Here is a 24047-nt window from a genome sequence, read left to right on the forward strand (position 1 = left end):
AATTTTTGTATAAATAAATAATTTTATAGAATGACTTTCAATAAACCAGATGGTGAACATTTGCTGAATATTACTAGCATTGAGAGTTGGCTTCAAAACAGGTCAAATAAAAATATAATTCAAGAACATTGTGAATCACTTTAGAAAACATCAGGAACTTTTTCTAACAATTCTACGTGCAAGTGAAATTATACGTGTAAACACAATGGCACATGAAAATAAAATTACACATTTTCCAAAAAAGCCAGCTACCAATAATGGAAATGTTTATGGGAAGGAGGAATATTTGTAAAAATTAAGAATATGGTAAAATAAGCAGTTAAGAAATTTTCACATTCTTTCCTTGCTCATAATACTTGCTCAATTAGCCTATAATCACCCATTCACCCACTAGCAGCTCCATGTATCAGATCACCTGTGTCTTAGATCCTCCTAAACAAATAAGGTTGTTGATATAATGACTGTGTCCTCAGAATTAGAGGTTCAAAACTACACCAAACTAAAATAAAAGTGAGGAAAGGCCTCCAATAACTTACCTTTGGTCCCAAACCAACTTGAACCCCTGCTAATTTCAGCTGGCTCTGGGATAATGCCACAGCACAGGCTAAAGGCACACCCTCCCCAGATCAGTGGTGTTGCACTTGGCACCACATAAACACTGGATGGAGGTATAATTCTAATAATAAGAATGTTCACAGCAGCACAATTAATAATATCCCCAAACTAGAAACTGTTCAAATGGATATCGACAGTAGGATGGATAAATATACTGTGGTGTGCTCACTTTGAAAAATACTATTTAACGAATGAGAGTGCAAAACAGAACTATCATATGTTCCAGCAATTCCACTCCTAGGCATATATAAGAAAAAATGAAAACATACATGCACCCCAATGTGCATAGCAGCACTATTTACTAACAACAGCGAACACATGGAAACAACCCAAGTGCCCATCGATAGACGAATGGATAAAGAAGATGTGGCAATGGAATATTACTCAGCCATAAAAAATAATGAAATTCTGCCTTTTACAGCAACATGCATGGAGCTAGAGAATATTATGCTTAGTGAAATCAGTCAAAGACAAATACTGTATGACATCACTTACATGTGGAATCTAAAAAATAATACAAATGAACATATACACAAAACAGAAATAGACTCACAGATATAGAAAACAAACTCGTGGTTACCAAAGGGGAGAAGGAAGTGGGGAGGGACAAATTAGGGGTATGGGATTAACAAACACAAACTGCTATGTATAAAATAGATAAGAAACAAGGATATACTGTACAGCACAGGAAATCATAGCCTTTATCTCATAATAATTTATGATGGAGTATAATCTGCAAAAACACTGAAGCACTGTGCTATACGACTACAGCTAATATACTACTGTAGATCAACTATACTTGGGTTAAAAAAATAGAAGCTAAAAAAACAAATGAGGACTAAAAGGCAACCCTCAGAATGGGAAAAAATAATTGCCTACGAAACAACGGACAAAGGATTAACCTCCAAAATATACAAGCAGCTCATGAAGCTTAACACCAAAAAAGCAAATAACCCAATCCACAAATGGGCGGAAGACCTAAATAGACATTTCTCCAAAGAAGACATACAGATGGCCAACAAACACATGAAAAGATGCTCAACATCACTAATCATCAGAGAAATGCAAGTCAAAGCCACAATGAGGTATCACCTCACACCAATCAGAATGGCCATCATCACAAAATCTGGAAACAACAAATGTTGGAGAGGGTGTGGAGAAAAGGGAACTCTCCTGCACTGTTGGTGGGAATGTAAGTTGGTACAGCTATTATGGAAAACAATTTGGAGGTTCCTTAAAAAACTACAAATAGAACTAGCGTATGATCCAGTAATCCCACTCCTGGGCATATACCCAAAGAAAACCATAATCCCAAAAGAAACTTGTACCATAACGTTTATTGCAGCACTATTTACAATAGCCAGGACATGGAAGCAACCTAAATGCCCATCAACAAATGAATGGATACAGAAGATGTGGCATATATATACAATGGAATATTACTCAGCTATAAAAAGGGATGAGATGGAGCTATATGTAATGATGTGGATAGACCTAGAGTCTGTCACACAGAGTGAAGTCAGAAAGAGAAAGACAAATATTGTATGCTAACTCACATATACGGAATCTAAAAATGGTACTGGTGAACTCAGTGACAAGAACAAGGACGCAGATACAGAGAATGGACTGGAGAACTCGAGGTTTGGGAGGGGGCGGGGGGTGAAGGGGAAGCTGAGATGAAGCGAGAGACTAGCACAGACATGTATATACTAACAACTGTAAAATAGATAGTGGGAAGTTGTTGTATAACAAAGGGAGTCCAACTCGAGGATGGAAGATGCCTTAGAGGACTGGGGCGGGGAGGGTGGGGGGGACTCAAGGGGGGGGGGAGCCAAGGAAGGGAGGGAATACGGGGATATGTGTATAAAAACAGATGATTGAACTTGGTGTATCCCCCCAAAAATAATAAATAAATAAAATTAAAAAAAAAAAAACAAATGAGAATGAAGTACAATGATATGTACAATATAACTTGCGACCCTGTCACCCCACCCACAGCACTGAACTGAGAGCTGCAGGATGAGGCTGAGGATGGCAGACAGGACCCTCATAGGGCAGTGAAGGATGCAGATCCTACCAGCTACGTCTCGGGCCCCATCAAGAAGTCTGCCACGGGGAGATAGGATCAAGATGGCAGAGTAGGAGGACATGCACTCACTCCCTCTTGCAGGGCCACCGGAATTACAACTAACTGCTGAACAATCATCGACAGAAAGACACTGGAACTCACCAAAAAAGACATCCCACATCCAGAGACAAAGGAGAACCCTCAATGAGAAGGTAGGAGGTGCGCAATCGCGTTAAAATCAAATCCCATAAATGCTGGGTGTGTGACTCACAAGCTGGAGAAGAGTTATACCGCAGAAGTCCTGAGGGTTCTGAGCCCCACATCAGGCTTCCTAACCTGGCGGTCCAGCAGCGGGAGGAGGAATCCCCAGAGAATCAGACTTTGAAGGCCAGTGGAATTTGATTACAGGACCTCCACAGGACTGGGGGAAATGGAGACTCCATTCTTGGAGGGCACACAAAAAAGTGTGCTCACCAGGACCCAGGGGGAAGGTGCAGTGACCCCATAGGAGACTGAACCAGACCTACCTGCTGGTGTTGGGGGGTTGCCTGCAGAGGTGGGGGCAGCTGTGGCTCACTGAGGAGATGGGGGCACTTGCAACAGGGGTTCTGGGAAGTGCTCATTGGCCTGAGCCCTCCCAGAGTCTGCCATTAGCCCCACCAAAGAGCCTGTAAGCTCCAGGGCTGGGTCACCTCAGGCCAAACAACCAACAAGGTGGGAACACAGCCCCACCCATTGTCAGACAAGCAGATTAAAGTTTTACTGAGCTCCGCCCACCAAATCAGATTAAAGTCTTACTGAGCTCTGCCCACCCAGCCCTACCCACCATCAGTCCCTCCCATCAGGAAGCGCCCACAAGCCTCCTAGATAGCTTCCTTCACAAGAGGGCAGATAGCAGAATCAAGCAGTATCAGCAGTATTTCATCTTGTGGAACTGAAAACCACAGCCACAGAAAGATAGAGAAAATGAAAAAGCAGAGGACTTTGTACCAGATGAAGGGACAGGATAAAACCCCAGAAAAACAACTAGATGAAGAGGAGATAGGAACCCTTCCAGAAAAAGAATTCAGGATAATGATGGTGAAGATGATCCAGGACTTTGAAAAAAGATTGGATGCAAAGATTGAAAAGCTTACCAAAGACCTAGAAGAATTAAAGAACAAACAAACAGAGATATGCAACACAAATAACTGAAATGAAAAATACACTAGCAGGAACCAATAGCAGATTAACTGAGGCAGAAGAGCGAGTAAGTGACCTGGAAGACAGAATGGTGAAAATCACGGATGCGGAAAAGAATAAAGAAAAAAGAATGAAAGGAACTGAAGACAGCCTAAGAGACCTCTGGGACAATGTTAAACGCACCCACATTCGCATTATAGGGGTCCCAGAAGGAGACGAGAGAGAGAAAGGACCCGAGAAAATATTGGAAGAGATGATAGTTGAAAACTTCCCTACCATGGGAAAGGAAACAGCTACCCAAGTCCAGGAAGCACAGAGAGTCCCAGGCAGGATAAACCCAAGGAGAAACATGCCAAGACATATAGTAGTCAAATTGACAAAAATTAAAGACAGAGAAAAGTTATTATAAGCAACAAGGGAAAAACAACAAATAGCATACAAGGGAACTCCCATCAGGGTAACAGCTGATTTCTCAGCAGAAACTCTGCAAGCCAGAAGGGAGTGGCACAATATATTTAAAGTGATGACAGGGAAGAACCTACAACCAAGAATGCTCTGCCCAGCAAGGATCTCATTGAGATTCAACAGAGAAATCAAAAGCTTTATGGACAAGCAATGGCTAAGAGAATTCAGCACCACCAAACCAGCCCTACAACAAATGCTAAAGGAACTTCTCTAAGCGGGAAACATAAGAGAAGGACCTACAGAAACAAAAACAAAACAATTAAGAAAATGGTAATAGGAACATACATATCGATAATTACCTTGAATGTAAACGGACTAAATGCACCAACCAAAAGACACAGACTGACTGAATGGATACAAAAACAAGACCCATATATATGCTGTCTACAAGAGACTCACTTCAGACCTAGGGACACACACAGATGGAAAGTGAGGGGATGGAAAAAGATATTCCATGCAAATTGAAATCAAAAGAAAGTTGGAGTAGCGATACTCATATCAGATAAAATAGACTTTAAAATAAAAAATGTTACAAGAGACAAGAAAGGACACTACATAAAGATCGAGGGATCAATCCAAGAAGAGGAGATAACAATTATAAATACATATGCACCCAATATAGGAGCCCCTCAATACATAAGGCAAATGCTAAGAACTATGAAAGAGGAAATCGACAGTAACACAATCATAGTGGGGGACTTTAACACCCCACTTACACCAATGGACAGATCATCCACACAGAAAATTAATAAGGAAACACAAGCTTTAAATGACACAATAAATTAGCTTGATTTAATAGATATCTATAGGACATTACATCCAAAAACAGCAGATTACACATTCTTCTCAAGTACACATGGAACATTCTCCAGCATAGATCACATTTTGGGTCATAAATCAAGCCTTGGTAAATTCAAGAAAATTGAAATTGTATCAAGCATCTTTTCTGACCACAATGCTATGAGATTAGAAATCAATTACTGGAAAAAAGCTGTAAAAAATACAAACACATGGAGGCTAAACAATACGCTACTAAATAACCAAGAGATCACTGAAGAAATCAAAGAGGAAATCAAAACATACCTAGAGACAAATGACAATGAAAACACAACGATCCAAAACCTATGGGATGCAGCAAAGGCAGTTCTAAGAGGGAAGTTTATAGCAATACAATCCTACCTCAAGAAACAAGAAAAATCCCAAATAAACAATCTAACCTTATACCTAAAGAAGCTAGAGAAAGAAAAGCAAACAAAACCCAAAGTTAGCAGAGAAACTGGGACATTTGTAGAGACATGGATGGACCTAGAGACTGTCATACAGAGTGAAGTGAGTCAGAAAGAGAAAAACAAATATCGTATATAAACACATATATGTGGACTATAGAAAAATGGTACAAATCAACCGGTTTGCAAGGCAGAAATAGAGACACAGATGTAGAGAACAAACATATGGACACCAAGTGGGGAAAGCAGGGAGGACTGGGGGGGAATGAATTGGGAGATTGGGATACCAAATTGTACACTCTAAATATATGCTGTTTATTGTCAGTTAACTGTATCTCAATAAAAGTTCTTAAAAAAAATAAACACAAATAAAAACAAAAATTAAAATTAAAAAAAAAAAAAAAAGAGAAGAAGTCTGCCGCAGGCCGCTAGGCACACTCGACCCAACAGGCCCCCAGCAGGCAAAGCCCCACACCCAGCACTGTGTGCACCTCATCCACACCCCCCACAACCCGAGTCCGTCTGCCTGCGCATGCTCCCAATGGGGTGGCCAGAGCGAGCTTCAGCAGATGGCTAGTGAGGACGTGCCCACAGCTGGCCCAAATCTGAGGGCCCGGGGGGGCGCACAAGCTTGAACTTGAGCACCACTGCTGTAAAGACAAAAGAGAAGCAGTCAGCACTTGGGGAGAGAAGGCAAACAAACCTAAGAATTCTGCCACGAGAGGGAGGAAGGAGCAGGGAGCGGGTGTGCCAGACAAGGCCTGAGAAAGCCTCACGGTAACCAGCAGAGCTTGAGAGCCCCTTTCCTCTTCAAAGGCAGTGAGTAAGGGCCCCTCGTAGGCGACAGCTGCTTCAAACGTGAGGACAGCAACACAAAACCTCAAGGAATGTGAAAAACCAAGGGAACGTGACACCGCCAAAAGGTCACAATCTCTAGTAACTGACCCCAAGGACACGGAGAGCTGTGATTTATCCAATAAAGCATATAAAATAGCTACTTTAAGGAAACTCAATAAGATATAAGAAAGCACAGACAGTTCAGTGAAATCAGGAAAACAATACACAAGCAAAACAAGTCTAACAAATAGAAATAATTTTAAAAAACTCTAGAGTTTAAGGATACAACGAATGAAATAAAAATGCAGTTCAAGCATCGACAGCAGAATGAACCAAGCAGAGGAATCTGTGAGATACAAGACAGGAACTTTGAAATTACCCGGTCAGAGGCGAGGAGAACAAAGGAAAACCTGCATGGGCTATGAAATACCATCAAAAGAACCAACTTGTGAATTACTGGATTTTCAGAAGGAGACGATTGGGAGAAGGGGGCAGAAAGCATGTTTAAAGAAATAATGGGGACTTCCCTGGTGGCGCAGTGGTTAAGAATCCACCTGCCAATGCAGGGGACACTGGTTTGATCCCTGGGCCAGGAAGATCCCACATGCCACGGAGCAACTAAGCCCGTGCCCCACAACTACGGAGCCTGAGCTCTAGAACCCGCTCGCCACAACAACTGAGGCCGTGTGCCTAGAGCCACTGCAATGAGAAGCCCGCGCACCGCAAGGATGAGCAGCCCCCGCTCGCCACAACTAGAGAAAGCCCATGCACAGGAACGAAGGCCCAACGCAGCCAAAAATAATTTAATTTAATTTAGTTTAATTTAATTTAAAAAAAAAGAAATAATGGCTGAATTATGGAAAAACAGCATGAAGGATCCTGAAAAAAAAATTTTTAATAGAACTACCATATGATCCAGCAATTCTACTTCTAAAACATATGAAAATGAATCAAAAACCCTAAGTCAAAAATATATCTGCATTCCCATGTTCACTGCAGCATTATTTAATTATACTTAATAAGTTAAACATCTTTAAATTTGTATCTTCTGAAACCATGGAAGAGTATATAAAAATTCAATATTCATACTTCATGTTTCCATTCATTCAACAATTAAGTTACTTCCACATGGAATAAAAATATAAAACAGTGCAGCTTTTCCATCAGTCTGTGTCTTGGATGTTGCCTGTGGAAGTGACCCTGACCCTGGGTGAAATACAGGTGCTGGGACAGCATTTCCAGGGGTGGCACTCACTCTCACAGACTCACCACCTTCACAGTGTCCTCTGTCTCTTATGAGGACTATTACTGTGCCTGCATCTTCCTTACTTTTCTGCTTCCAGCTTCTTGTTACTCAAATCGATGATATTCTCAGCCCTGCCAGGGATTTTACTCTCCATAAAGAACAGCTCAGGCACAAGATTCTACCCACCCAACACTAGGCCACCTCGGTGTCGGGCAAGGTGGCCTCCTGCATGCAGTCCTCCGACCACTCAGCTGCGTGAGGACAGCCCTGGGGCCTGGCAGGCTTCCTTACAAGAGACAAAGAGCCCACAAAGCCTGGCCGGGCTGATGCCCTCGTGTGTGGATACGCTTCCCTGCTCCAGCTCTTTCTTCTTGGCTCAAAGTGTGTGCATCACAGGGCACCTGTCCAACCCCACTGTCACCTGTCCTCGCAGGCAGGGGACGGGCCTCTCCAGGGGAGCAGAGGACGGGGAAGCAAACCCACCCCCACCGTGTCCTGCGTCAGCCGACAAGAGAGACCCGGTGCCCCAGGGCTGATGCCCACCACACAAGCTGATCTTCTCCGGCTCTTCTCTGTGTAAGTGAAGCTTGCTCCATTCAGTGCCTGACTGCGTTCTTCTTGCTGACTCCTGTGCCAAGATGCAGTTGGCAGAAGTGTCTGGACTTCTAGCCCTGGCGGCTGGCATTGTGATGACCTTTGCTTTCCTCCAGATAGTGATGCCAAAAACTTGGCCTCTGTGCACCGGTGTCGAATCGAATCTCAGAGACAGAGTTTTGGGTGAAGTAGAACAGAATAGCTTTATTGCTTTGCCAGGCAAAGGGGAGACACAGTGGGCTTGTGCCCTGAAAAACTGTGTGTCTCAACCCAGGGGGATCTGGTGAGGAGTTTTATAGCAGTGGTTTAAGGGTGGGGCTTCTGATAAGGATCAGGGTGTGTGCAGGGCCTGCACTCCTTTACCCTGGCCTCAGGTGGTCTCCTGCTGAGGTTATCAAACTGGGACCTTCTCTCTGAAACATCTTCCATTTGGTGGGGGTTTTAGTTCTTAAAGGTGTTGCTCTGTGTGTCCCTTGAGGGGCACCAGGACCTGCCCCAAGGCTGCACTGCTGTGTCCGGGCTGCTCCTCCCTTGTCCCTGCAGCCCCTCCCTTCCCTGATCAGTAACTGTTGGAATCCGAGCTCTGGAGCCCAGGGAAGGTCGTGGAAGCTGCAGTCTGTTACCTGCAAACAAGAGACAGGGGACAGAGAGGCTCTGTGCCCAGGAGCCCCACAGGGTCCTGCTCGGTTTCAGTATTTGGAGTCCTCCCTAGGGATTGGTAACCAGTGCACAGTAATCTGCTCTAACATCAGGAATCAAAATATGTGTGCTAAAATCAGATTCAGGTTTACAAAAAAAGATTGATAAATTAAAATTTGAAAATGAATCTATGAACTACCTCTAAATTTCCACAGTAAGAAAACTTAGGGCATAGTTAAAATGTAATATATAACCTTTCATGGAAAATACCTTGTTCTTTCATTTAAAATAGCCTAATTTTACACTTATTAGAAAGCCGTATTTCATAGTCTGTATTCTACTGACCTCCTAAGAACCTCTCCTAAAATGCTGTGGCAGTGTCCTTCCATCCTAGGTGAGAAAAATTCTCACGTGTAAAAACAAAACAAAACAAAACAAAAACAAACAAACAAAAAATGGAATATCAACTTTATCACCTATCCTTTTATTATAAGAGATACAAAAAAGGTTTTTCCAGTCAAAACCCCAAAATAATTAGAGATCAGGTAGTCCAGAGACTGCCTGAGCTCACAGCCTACCCTGCCTGGTGCTAAGTGATTTGAGACAAGCTGAAACTCCTCAAGAGTCGGAGGAGTTGCTGGATTGCAGTTATTTTAGAACAGGCAAAATGGAGAGAAATTTTTTAAAATCCCAGATGCTCACCTATTAAAGATAACCATCATTAATGTTTATAATTCTTCCTTAGAAAATCTTTATTGGTTTCTTCTGTCTTTATTATTGTTTTAAGCTACAAAAGTAACATCCAATATTCTTATTGGAGGAGATTCAGAGTATACAGAAGTAGACACAGGAGAACATGGACATCACCCCAGCCGTCTGGCACATGTGTATCTCCAGGTCCCTTTCAGCGTATCTCCACGCACACACATGCACACACACATGCACGGGCGTGGGCACGCTCACACACAGAATGTGTTTCTAAATTCATCCTTGCATCAAAGTTCAAACATCAGACAGTTAACCTGGAGCCAACACATCACGTCTCCACAAAATGCCAAAACACATCTTAATACCATGATTTCAGCCTTCACTGAGGGTCACAACGAGAAGGGACCAGTTAGCATTTTCTGCAAAGTAACTACTGAAGATCCTGTCCCTTATTACTTATTTCTTTTGGTCAGGAAAAAATCAACCATGATTCTTTCCTTCTAAAATTTGCTGCCACAAGGGCTCTTTTCGGGATGATGCAAATGTTCTAAAATTGAACTACAGTGATCGTGGCACACCTAAATGTACTAAAAATCAGTGAGCTGTATGCTTAAACTGAGTAAATTCTATGGGGTGATAATTAAACCTCAATAAAGCTGTTAAAAAAACTGTGCCAGGAAAAGATAACTTCTTCTGATGAACTTGTTTGTGTCCTTCACAAGATGAGAAATAAAATAAAAGCGCTAACACACATACACAACAGGCACTGTTCACAGGGCTTCGTATTAACTATTCTAAGCCCGCTACAAATCTCAGGAGGAAGGTATTCTCATCATCCTCGTGTTACAGTTGTCAGGACCAGTCACACAGGCCGCGCACCATGCCCAAGGTCGCAGGCTGGTGATCTGAGCTGGAACCTAGGCCCGCGACTGCTGTACCCAGAGTCCATGCTCTTAGCGTGCACTGAACTCAGATGCCTCCCAGGGCCACCTGACAGAGGTCAGGTCAAGGGAGCTTTAGAATTTAAATACAGAAATAATTTTATTTCTGGTACAAGAATATCCACCCTTCTTTACATGCTTATGTTACGTTTTAATTTCAATTATATGTTAACATTTGCTTATACTATAAGCTATTTCAGTCTGTTTTAAAAATACGACTATTTTATTTGCTGTTTCTTGTAATAAGTTCACTATATCTATGTATTATAAATACAGGAACTACTAACTTGCTGAAATAAACTCTAATAAAAATTAGTTATTTACTTTTCCTATGTTCACCCATTATTTAAATGATATGATCCTGAAAGCATTTAAAACTCATAGTGCTATTTGGAATCAGAACTACAAAAAATCAGTAGCATGCTAAAAACTTCTGGATAGAAATCCCATGATGAAAATAAGACTTTGTGTTTGAATCTCCAAGATTACTTTTCTTCAGAAGGAAAAGTTGAGTTGCTTTAAAGACATTCTATTAGGTCAGCCTCTGGAAGAGAAAACACTGATTTTCTTCTGTACACACGAAGAGAGGAAAACCTTACTCTGAGGAGGAACACGTGCACTCTGGACATCGGAGTTGACGGCAACCAGCAAGCGGAAGCCGGGTGAGCAGTGAGGTGATCAGGAGGCCCTCGGGCGACTGAGTTTTAAAGATGTTATGGACACAGAAGGCTAAGAAGACTGCTTCTGGACCTCCTATAAATTACTGCCCTAACTCCCGAAATAGTGACGGAAACACTTCATTTTTTCCCTCATTACAAAATTTCTACTTTGACACACAATGCAGCAATCCCGACAATGCCTTCTTCAATAGGAGGCAAAATACCTAATTTACATGAAGTAAATAAAATAAAACCAAGAATACCTCATGTTATCAAGCAAAGCAGGGAAAACACACTGAGTGCCACCCAGCGTCTCTGTGAAGGTGCCCTGTGTCCTGTGGGCACTGACACAGTATCTTGAGCTAACACGCCGGCTCGGTGCGGCTCACATCGGGACATCTGTGCAGCCATGGACCGTGGCCACGGCAGAGACCTTGTCTGCTTTCTTAGGCACTTTATACTCAGTACCACAAAGTCCCTGGAACAAACTATATGTTGGGAGGAATCAATATATGAATTTGATTAAAAGGATGTATCAAGGCATTGAATGGCTACCGAAGTATAAACAAAGCCAGCGATGCCCACAAGAGTTTTACATTTTTCATGCAAAAGTACATGGTATGACCCAAAGCACAGAGTTTAAAATCCACATCCCAAGCTCCAGAATGTACAACTCCCTATGTATTTTAAGCTTCACAACACATACCCTAATCGATAGTCAAAATACACACTTAATATAAAAGAACCAACTTGTGATAGTTCAGTAACACAAATTCCTCACAAACAATGTCTGTTTCGGAACAGGATGTAGCTGCAGAAGGGCACGGAGGCAGACCTGAGCAAAGGGAGGCCCGTCACGTTCCGTGTGGGCAGGTCCAACGTTAAAAGATGTCACTTCTTCCTTTGTTGAACTACATCTCTTCAGCAACATTAACAAAAAAACTAATGGTTTTTTTTTTTTAACTAGACAAGCTAATTATAAATCTCCAATGGAAAAATGTAAACAATAAAAAAAGGAAGATTCTGAAGAAGCAGAGAGTAACGGGATAAGGAATCTGACTGGACACTACACATCATCTTTAAACAGTAGGAATTAGAGGAGTATGGACCTGGCCCAAGCACGTCCAGAGCCTCAAACACAACCAGAGTCTAGACTCAAGTCCAATGTACCGCGGCAGAACCCTGATGAGGGAAGGCCAGATCATTAAATGACTGATGTTGAGACGACTGGGTGACCGTTTGACAGAAAGCAAAGCGACAGGATCCACATCTCACAGCCTACGCTGGATAGGTTCCAAATGGACCACAGATTTACACGTGAAAATCAAACCAGACAAATGGAAACACTCTCATCACATGTCCATCAATAAAGAATTACTGAAATAAAGTATATCAAATACACAAAATAGAATGGGGAAGCTCTTTATGTCCTCACATGAAATAACCTCCAAGATCTGCTGACACGTGCAGCGTACAGGGGAGGGGATGGCGGGGAAAGAGCATCGACGCTTCCATAGGAAAGGGTACGCAGGGAACTGCTCACAGTGCCCCCTCCCAGGAGGAAACGTGCAGCGAGAGAACTCCTACGGGGGGAGCTTTTCCCTATACACTCACGTTTCCCATGTTTCATATTTCAAACCATTGAACTCTATCACCTAGCTTTAAAAAGTTATTTAAAAATTATAAGGGTACAATAAGCCACCGTTTCACTTTTCCTTATAGTATACTTATTGACAGCAAAGTCTAAACCAGAGCAAACTTAACAGACATTTCTAAGTATAATCAAAGATATGTATACAATCAAGTATAACATAGAGTTATACATAATCAAGTATCTCATGTATCTACATTTTGCGCATTATATAAACTTGCAAAAAGTCAGCTAGACACCGGTTTCAGGGCTACAAAGCACTTGTGACAAACATTCAAGATAATGAACTAAAAGGGGACTAGTGACAAGGGATGCTGGGCAGCTCCTCATGGGCTTGTTGGCCGTGTGCACGGCTTCTTTGGAGAAATGTCTGTTCAGGTCTTCCGCCCACGTGTGGACAGGGTTATCTGCTTTTTTGATATTGAGCTGCATGAGCTGCTTGTATATTTTGGAGATTAATCCTTTGTCCGTTGCTTTGTTGCTTTGTTGACAAGTATTTTCTCCCATTCAACAGATGAATGGATAAAGAAGAGGTGGCACGTAGATACTGTGGAGTATTACTCAGCCATAAAAAGGAATGAAGTTGAGTTATCTGTAGTGAGGTGGATGGGCCTAGAGACTGTCATCCAGAGCAAAGTGAGTCAGAAAGAGAAAAACGAATACCGTACGCTAACTCATATATAAGGAATCTAAAAAAACGATACTGATGAACCCAGTGACAGGGCAAGAATAAAGATGCAGATGTAGAGAACGGACTTGAGGACACAGGGTGGGGGTGTGGGGTGAAGGGAAAGCTGGGACGAAGTGAGAGAGTAGCATTGACACACACACACCACCAAATGTAAACAGATGGCTAGTGGGAAGCTGCTGCATAGCCCAGGGAGATTAACTCGATGATGGGTGATGACTTAGAGGGCTGGGACAGGGAGGGTGGGAGGGAGTCAGGGAGGGAGGGGATATGAGGATATATGTATAAATACAGCTGATTCACTTTGGTGTACAGCAGAAACTGGCACAACGGTGTAAAGCAATTATACTCCAATAAAGAGCTTTAAGAAAATAAAATAAAAGGGGACTAACGAAATATCCAGGTTTCATGAGACACCTCCTATTGACAAAAAATGCATGTTTGTATGCTTTAGTAACATCAAAGCCTCAGCCTGAGAGGTTACGGCTCAGATTTAAATTTGTCTTCTCTTTCTGTATTTTTCTAAACCCCGTAAAGGTTTTATTTGTGTGGCTACATTCACACACAGTCACGTATACATGCACATGTAAATGCTGGCAACTGCGACGGAAACAGTATGTTTTAGTTAAACAAGGGCTTGCTTCCTGTAGGGTGGTTCCTAACCGTATCGTTTGAAGACCGATTTTGTAGCCCGTTCTAGTGAAATTATACCACTGCTCACTTTCGGTAATAACTGAAAAACAGAAAGCTTACAGATATGTGTCAGAGTACAAATATTTATGATGTTTACAATTGACAATACAAAAAAAGTTAAAATGAATCAGAATAAATGTTTCAAGACAGTTTTGTCTTATATTGCCAGAGAGCAGTTTGAAAAAGGTATCCATCGAAAAGCTGACCTTGGAATGTTTCACTGAATGCTTTGAAATAGTTAACTTATACAATATCTCGGAACAATGCTTTACTGTTTTTACAGGATCAAAAAATTAGAAATCAAATTCTGTAAACATATAAATATCAAAAAAGGGATAAACCAGATCTATACTATCTACATCTGTTGTTCATAGATTTTAACTCCTCCAAAAGCAACACACTTTTCAACGTTAGTCCTTCAAAGAGTTACACCAAATTATTCTGGTAGCTATGGTAGTCTGCCATTCGTTACTCAGTTTCCCGTTCACTTTCATCACTTATCTCTGAACAACGAGCAATACAGTTCATGCCATTTACAGTTATAGTTTCAGACAGTTTTCAGTTACCGGAGGTTATTAGAATATTTTCTGCAACAAAAATGAAATAGGAAACAAAAAATGTTTAGGATATGTGTAGCATGAAAATTGTAAGTGGTAAGTCAGTAACATTAAACTGTTGGGTTTTTTTGGTTTGGTTTTTTTTTTTTTTTTTTTTCTGAAAAACAGTAACAAGTCGGCAAAGTAGCTTTAGGAATTACACTCACAGCAAGTGCTGACTTCAGATCGGTGTCCCTCCTGCATACCAACAGGGCCCGAAGCGTCAACTTGAGCTCTGAACACCCTTAACAGGCATCCACAGGCACACGGACTCACACGTGGAGTCCAGCTCCCTGACACCCCCCACCACACCCTCAACACGCACAGAAGAAAGAAACCCTACTGAGTGAACGAACGGGTGAGTGAATACCACCAAAAGTGAGGTTTTCCACCTTTGTGTGTATTTTTATTACAGAGAAATTGCTAACGATCATGGCAAATCCCCAGGTCACATACCTGTCCTTTAGAAACAGAGACTTGTCCCCGGACCAACTGGGACTAACACGATCCTTAGATCGAAAAGCAGCAGCAGTTGCCCCCGGAACACGTTCCTTTGGGAAAACGGCCAGGCTGTGCTGTGTACTTTGAGCTCAGACCACACGATAACTTATTCTGCTACTTTCAGACCAGGTTACTGCTGCTACAGCAGATGCTATCTTGTTAAGGTCATGCTGACACTTAGTGGACGTGAAGACATCGCCTACGCAGGGAATGGAGGGATCAGAGCCACTAGGCAATGTTATTAACAATCTAAGCGAGCTTTTCTTAACTCCAAGTAACATTTGGTATTTTGGTAAAGACCTCTAACGCCTTAAATAGATTACGTTGTATATAGAAAACACGGAGGCTTCAGGGCATTTTCACTGTCCACCAGTGAACATTAAAAGACCACGCTGTTTTACACATCAACTCCCAGTTCCCCAACGGCAGTCTTTCTTACTTACAACTGCACTTATGTCAACGACTTGATACCTAATACTCTAGGGACCTGACATGCCTACCCTGGACTATAAAACTGTTAAGAACAGGGTTACATCTTGAGCTGTAGCTTCTAAACCTTCTATTTTTTTTTTTGTATGTACTACAATATATAGACATTGTAGGTACTAAACAAGTGTTTGTTGATTTGCTGTTATTTGGAGGAATTACCTCTTCCTTTATGGGTATAAAATACACATCAACAAGCTAATGGAAAAAGAATAAAGAAATTACAAAAGAGGAGGTAGAACAAAAAAGAAATGAAAGTGAGGGAAGTTGAATAGATGAAGAAAGTTGTGAACCAACATTTTAAGGAGGAAAAAAAAAAAGAATGAATGAGGGATAAAGGGAGGGCATCCCATCCTTAAAGCAAGGCTGCCCTGGCTGTGTCATTACTCAAGTTGAAGCATAAAATACAGTTATCTGACTTAATGTTTAACGAACATTACAGTTCTCTAATTTCATCTGATTCCTATGTGGCGATGTGAACAAAAGAGCCCCACGTCCTGGCACAGGTAGGAAGCTGGCAGCCTGTGCCGTCACAGCACATGACTGTTTCAGGAGGTCCTGATCCGAAACCCGTGCTGGACATTTTACCCACAAGCAGAGTGAAGGAAAGGGAACAGCTCTGCAATCTTCCCAGGAATAATTTGATACCAGGTTTCTTTGGTCCCAGATATTCTTTTCGGCCTTTCTCTCAATTATTCCTCTTTGGAGGTTTGGAAAGGCACAAGAAACAGAATTTGCTGATTCACTGGGACTGAGTAGATACACTATGCCCAAGTGAGCTTCCCTTCCTAAATCACTTTCCCAGGGCAGGTACCCCGCTGGCCTTCTTATCACTCTGTCCTGTAACTGCCAAAGTGCTTGAATATCTTCCCAACTAGACTATAACACAGGCCCTCCAGGAAAGAATCATACATCGCCTGAAACATGGTGAGGAAGCAACATTCACTGAACAAATCAATGTTTTCCAGCTAAAAACTGTAGGATAATAGCCAGTGATAAGTAGGGCCTAATTAACTTAGTAAATGATTGGAAAAGACATAAAATATAACATTTCAGTGTGTATGTTTACATATCATAAGACATAAACCTTTGCTAAATGATGCCTGTATAGTGGTCCATTTTTGTTTTTGTTTCTGTAGGTCCTTTTCTTCTCTTATGTTTCCCGCTTAGAGAAGTTCCCTTAGCACTTGTTGTAGGGCTGCTTTGGTGGTGCTGAATTCTCTTAGCTGTTGCTTGTCCGTAAAGCTTTTGATTTCTCTGTTGAATCTCAATGAGATCCTTGCTGGGTAGAGTATTCTTGGTTGGAGGTTCTTCCCTTTCATCACTTGAAATATATCATGCCACTCCCTTCTGGCTTGCAGAGGTTCTGCTGAGAAATCAGCTGTTACCCTGATGGGAGTTCCCTTGTATGCTATTTGTTGTTTTTCCCTTGTTGCTTTTAATAACTTTTCTCTGTCTTTAATTTTTGTCAATTTGACTACTATATGTCTTGGCATGTTTCTCCTTGGGTTTATCCTGCCTGGGACTCTCTGTGCTTCCTGGACTTGGGTAGCTGTTTCCTTTCCCATGGTAGGGAAGTTTTCAACTATCATCTCTTCCAATATTTTCTCGGGTCCTTTCTCTCTCTCGTCTCCTTCTGGGACCCCTATAATGCGAATGTGGGTGCATTTAACGTTGTCCTAGAGGTCTCTTAGGCTGTCTTCAGTTCCTTTCGTTCTTTTTTCTTTATTCTTTTCCGCATCCGTGATTTTCACCATTCTGTCTTCCAGGTCACTTACTCGCTCTTCTGCCTCAGTTAATCTGCTATTGGTTCCTTCTAGTGTATTTTTCATTTCAGTTATTTGTGTTGCATATCTCTGTTTGTTTGTTCTTTAATTCTTTTAGGTCTTTGGTAAACTTTTCTTGCAACTTTTCGATCTTTGCATCCAATCTTTTTTCAAAGTCCTGGATCATCTATAGTAGTCCATTTTTAATATAACATCTGAAAAGTTTCATTACCCAAATTCCTCCCAAAAAATCTACAGAGGAATTTCTAAATGTCCTAAGATCTAAATCTTATTGTTGTTATTGTTTTTAAGTCTGTTTTCATTTGAGGAAGAAAGCATCTGAAACCACTAAGTTCTCTTTCTTACATTCCTATCACTTAAAAACAGCTGAACTGATTTTTTTTTTCCTTTTTAAAAAATTTTACTGTCTAGTAATAAATTCTGAAAATAGAGATTCATGATGGAAAACTGACTCAAACTAAACCACAGCAAGTTTATGATAAAAATATTATAATGTTTGCATTTTAGTTACTTAATTTGGCTCACAGTTTAGAATAAGAGTACTTTTTAATTAAATATATTACAACTTTACTCACTTCAAAGCCTCCTCAAACTTATGGCTTTTCTTTTGAGCATCTTCTTTTTCTTTATCAAGTTCAGTCTGCAAGTCATGAACCTGCCATGACAAAGACATAAAATTTACTAAAAGGCAAGTCAAGTTTCCTCAAAGGAGAAATACAATGAAACAGTAACCTTAAATCCACTTTAATATAAAATTAGATTTAGATGTTTCAAGATAGAGGCTTGGTTAGCTATGATCATTTACCATAGAATTATTTTAACACTATTCTTCCAATAATAATTTTCTGGTCAAAGTTAATCATTGTTTAAATGTACCTGCATGTGGATTCCCTGTAAAATAAACTGATGTGTAAGAAATTCAAAAAGGGAGGAATCACTTTTAAATTTTTTTTAACATTACATATTAACCAAAGGAAAATAATCTAAGAAGCTACTGGAGAATACAGTAAATAATGTGTCTATACTCCCCAAACACACACTGGTTATGATGAAATAATGATCTATACAACCACCTGGGGGGGTCCCGCCACCCTGAGAATCTCTTTCCCAGGTGTGGCACACTTTGAACAGGCGGGACGGCCCCCAGAAGAGTGAGGGCCGAATAGATGTTCCTCTTCACAGAAAGGCCCTAGTGTGCAGACGAGATAAGCACAGCCAGCAGGGGCCCATCTAAAACTGGGAGGAAAGTGCTGCAGCTGGAGGAGGGGTAGATCAGCAGCTGCAGGCCACCAGGAGGCAGCTGAGGTGCAGAGCCCAGCCCGCAGGGAGGGACACCCAAGCCACTCGCTGCGGAGGGGGTACCCGGCACACACCTGCTGGCAGCCCAGGTGGGGTGCCCAGGACACCTGGTGGGCACAGGAGGCGAGAGAGGGGTGAGAGGAGCAAAATCAACAACACACACACACAATCACACCCCCACCCAATCACACACTCCCAGACACACTCCCACACACAATCACACACATGCGCTCACACACCTACACACACTATCTCACACACCTACACACACTATCTCACAATCACATACCCACACACAATCGCACACACACGATCACACCCCACCCAATCACACACCCACAAATCACACACCCACTCACACACACAATCACACACACACTCACACACACTCTCACACACACAATCATAAACGTTTTCAAACATTTGAATCAGTGCTCCTCAAAAATACCTGTATTTAGTTAGCTATTTTTTGTTTGGACAGAGACCTATTTAACTTAAAATTCCTATATTCTTTGGCCTTTTCCTATTATAATTCTCTTGTATTTTTTTCCCCTCAATGTTTTAGTAAAATAAGTAAATAAATAAAAACAATTGCTTGGTTTTCCATGACAATATTTGATCAAACAGCTTCCACCGGCTGCTCCAATGGTGGTGGCCAGGGTGAAAACCACCTCCATCTGCACCTCAGCCTGTTCTTTCCTTGTGGTACCTGTTTCTCCTCCACAGACATCATAGCTTCTGGGATTCTATGGATGAATTTCTTAATGTTTTCTTTTAAAGAAACGCCTTTCTCTGAGTCACCTATATCATGCTCTCACCCCTTTGCTCCACAGTATTTTTTCCACAGACCCCATTTTGGCTACTTTCTCTTACTCACTCTTAAACATGGTATTATGTGTCCAGATTTGGTGCTTGACAAAAAAATACAGGGGGTGTAACTTTGCTTGAGTTCCACATCTCCTAGCGAGGTCTCCTCAGAGCTGCAGCGAAAATCCAGTTCCCCGGAGATTCCCAGGAGGGTCTGGGGAGGTTTTCCATCGACCCGCAGACCAGGTTTCAGGGCCCCGAAACCACACGCTACGTGGAAACCTCGCAGGAGCCGTGAGCAGAGTTCCTGCCCAGGCCTCCAATGAGCTGTGCTCGCAGGGTTTCCCCTCGATTTCCTGCTTAGCTTTTTTTTCTGGGACTCGGGACTCTCCGCATGATAGCATATTTGAGATTTACCCCCTTTGGCGAAAACATCAAAACGTTAACCAATTTTGAGAAAAATCTACCTAGAGTTACACAATGATTATGAGAGCGAGCTCTGGGGTTAGACCACACGGGTTCTCGCCCTGCTTCTTTGCCAGCTACTCGACAGGCGCTCTGTGCCTCAGTCACCTCTTTAGTAAAATGAAGATGAAAACAGAGAGAATATTTTTCAAAACGTGTGGTGAGTTAATAAGTGACTCCAGATAAAGCTCTTAGCACAATTTTGGGAACATAACAGATGCTCAGCAGTGTCAATTATCATCATGGCCTCCTCAGACTGAAGACTCTAGCTACAGACAATTCCTGGACAACCCAAGGTTGTTATGAACACCCAGCGCACCACATACAGGAACTCCCTGTGGACTCTCTGTGCATCCAGAAAATAGCCCCTGAATTGCTAGGAATTTTGAGTTCTTGTAAGCACTTCTTATCCACTCGCAATTCCATCTTAACCTCGGTCAGGTTTTAGCTGCCACTTCCTGACCGGCCTGTGCTAGCCAAGCCCCGTGATCTAACTCACTGTTTCTAAACTGTGAGGACATTTCTAAAGCAGGAGTGGGACTATCTGGTGGGAGAATGCGACCCTGCCTCCAAGTGAAACATGCATGTGTCAACGCACAGGCTTCTGAGCTGGGGGGGAGGGGCGGGCCTGAAAGCGAGCAGCTGTTTCTCATTTATTTTTATATCCTCAGCACTCAGCACAACATTGGCCCAGACTGAAACAGTCAATAAATGCTGTTCTGGGTTTGTTTGTTTATTTGTTCTTAATTGAATATACTTGCATTGAATGCTTAAGGGCCCCTTGGGGTTATACTTTTAGTTTCTACCTAGATTCCAGAGAGCTGGGGGTGGCAGCCATGACGCTACTGCCAGCCTTTCCTCCTGAACGTCCTCGTGGCAGTGGGGATAAGCCTTAAACGGACTCGCTTGCAATCCTTTCCCTACTATATATTGTTAGCACCAAAAATGAATTTTAATAACTTAAATAATGAATTTAAATAATGAAAACACAAACCAGATAGTTAAAGATAAGGCATATCTTCTCAAAGATGGGAGTTTGCTATAAATGATTATTTAGGTACCCAGAAGCACAGTTGCTGGGCATTTACTAAAAGTAGATTTCACTCCCTTGCACCCTAAGAATTTAAGTTATCAAGAAAGACATGCTTGCATAAACAAGAAAGAGATTTGCTACATGTAAGGCAACAGACATCATGGCATGAAAAAGCATGTGGAACTGTGGCTGACTCACACGTGGACCAGCCGACGACCCCACTGTGTCCCATAACCACTCTACCCACCTCTGCTTCTTACTATGACAAACACTGGCATTGGGCGCCATGATGTCTATAAATCATTTCACTGCACAATTTCATTTTTTAAAACTTCACTCAAGACCCCTGTGCTCTTAAAGAAAATCAGGCCAGAAGTCATTGGGAAACACTATACAATACATGTAAAACTGTGTAAATTTTAAATTATTTTAACCTAATTTAAAAAATTATATATAAATGCTAAACACTGGAATAACTATTCCTAATAATTTTGAACTCCCTCAGACTTTAGATCTCATTTGTGACACAGTTACCTCAGAATTACTATAAGTAGATATTTTAGTTCTAGCACGTTTTAGGATATATATGCTTAACATCTGTCTCATGAACTTTCAGTAAACAGCACCATCTTTTAACTCTCTGGTGCCTGTTTGGAAAACAGGCAATAGGTTATTTGTAGCAGGCAGGTGTTTCCTTGCTAGTAAAATCATTTAGCCTAACCATTTCCTGATTTAACAGATTAGGACAGTTCATCAAACGATGACATTTAGTTTTACTACCTATTATTTGTTTCACGTTCAAAGATCTTAAGAGCAGGCAATAGCCCCCAGAGATCAAAAAAGACCACTGGATAACGTGTGTGCTTAAATCAGGGACAGCATCTGATGCTAACTGTTTCTCTTGCCTCAAAGACACGTTAGACTCTCTCATGCTGCTTTCTTGTTGGCATGAGGAAGTAATGTCATTCAGATGGCATTTCCTCCTCCTCAACAGATATTCAGAACTTAGTCTCACACCAGAAGTTACTGAATGTGCACACCTGTACCACCGTCTAACAAACAAAAGCCCTATCCATCCCTCTTGGCTCTCCGGTTACACAGTCCGGCGCGAGGTAAGATTTACGTCAGCTCTCTGAGCAGCCAAAGAGGATATTCCCTGAGGGGCATACAAGACATCAACTCTTCAAGGACTGAGATCACAGCAGGTTTAATAAAGAAAGAAGAACAGATGTCAGTTTAAAAGGGGGAGATTATGGATCGACTGTAAAACAAAAAGGGACATGCTGAGCAACATTCTCTTCCAGTACAAACAGTGTTAGAATGTATGCAATATGAACAACGCTGCTTCTTTTTCTTTACAGATGGCTGCTATTTTAAACACATCTTATTTACACTAAAAACAATGAACACTCTTTAACCAGTTACGTTATTTAAAAGTGAGACCCCTTGCTAGCTCACGGGAAGGGAAAGCTGTGGTTATGACGCCTAATTAAAAGGATCTAAGCCTGTCCCGACGTGACACAAAACAGGATGGGGAGGCAGGCGGCGGCTAGGGATGAACTGAGCTCTAACACTCTGCTTCTGGTGTGTGTCCATCAGGCACGGGGGCTGGTGCAGAAACCTGAGTTTCCTCAGTGGTGGGAGAGGCTGTCTCTCCAGCCCCAGCTCTGTAACCCACAGTCCACAGGAGGACTTAACTTTGGGCAGGAACACAATCTTTCAGTTTAGTCAGTGCGTCTCCTCTTGGCACCAGGCCTTTTGGGGCTCACAGGCGTGCAGCACCGCCGCTCAGGAGGAGGGCTGACTGCTGAGTGTAACAGAGCAGGAGGTCAGGAAGGTGTCCCTGGTGGACGGGGAGCCAGACACCTGCCCAAAGACAGAACAAAGGACTAACAGGTACACCCAGAGGATGTGGACGCCTCCGATGGGGGCGCAAGGCTTATGATAGCACATGGTCTTCTCTGGGAAAGTCAAATTTTTATGAAGCTGCATGGCTCAAGAGTAGAAACCGAAAAAATTCTTTATTTCAGCGAAAGCAGTATTTCTCCCCCTGTTCAGATATTATTTCATAGGCATGAAATATATTCAGTGTCTTGCATTGAGCTGTGTTAAAACTGCAGGGGAAAAAAATGTTAGCAATAAGAAAATCAATTATAATTTTAAAGAGCACATCAGGTCAATGCACGTCAGAAAAATACTCACTTTCCCAAAGGGCAGAAACCTTCTTCCTAGACGTTAAGCTGCTGGAGAGCAGCATCTACAGCTTTTTCACCCTCAACCCCTCCCCTGCGTCCAGCGCCTAGTGGGATACCTCGGCGCGTGAAAGCATTAATGCATGTCTACTGTGACGAGATGCATAGATAAGATGGGGTATTACAACGTGTTTTAAGAATGTGATGCTATAAAATCTGTCTAATTTTAATTTGTATGTTTTTTAATTAGTTGAAGGGGTAAACTTTTTCTCATTTTCCATTATGTGTGTATTTTACAAGTGGATTAATTTGGTGGATGTTAGAACTGTAAATAATTACAAAAGCAGCAACAAACCTTTGCTATTTCAACTACAGTTATACAGCAAACAAATTCAAAACTGAAGTTTCAAAGTCACAGGCCTATAGAATTCTATACCTTATCACCAAAAGTGTTAACACTGTGTCAATAAACCCCTACTTACTACTGGTAACAAGGATACCAGCCTGTGTCAGTAGAAACAGTCACTATTCTAAGTCACAAGAAACAATTATCAATTTTTTAATGATCAATTGTAGTAGACGAGTCTTTCACTGTTTTATATTCCTTGGTTAATTATTTAATTCTTTATTACACATATGATACAACAACAGAAAAATAACACCCATCAA

The 24047-nt window shown here is 41.8% G+C and overlaps 1 protein-coding gene across 37 annotated transcripts in view; it reads right to left on the reverse strand.

Annotated features, from left to right (window-relative positions):
• Window positions 1-24047, reverse strand: part of CEP112 (centrosomal protein 112) — a 406171-nt gene that overhangs the window by 277962 nt on the left and 104162 nt on the right. For all 37 annotated transcript variants that reach the window (XM_057713718.1, XM_057713712.1, XM_057713720.1 and 34 more), the window contains one exon: window positions 18158-18237. In XM_057713718.1, coding sequence (XP_057569701.1) covers window positions 18158-18237 — 80 coding nt within the window. The remainder of the gene's footprint in view (window positions 1-18157; window positions 18238-24047) is intronic.

Source organism: Hippopotamus amphibius, chromosome 17, assembly GCF_030028045.1.
Source record: "Hippopotamus amphibius kiboko isolate mHipAmp2 chromosome 17, mHipAmp2.hap2, whole genome shotgun sequence".
Taxonomy (NCBI): Eukaryota; Metazoa; Chordata; class Mammalia; order Artiodactyla; family Hippopotamidae; genus Hippopotamus; species Hippopotamus amphibius.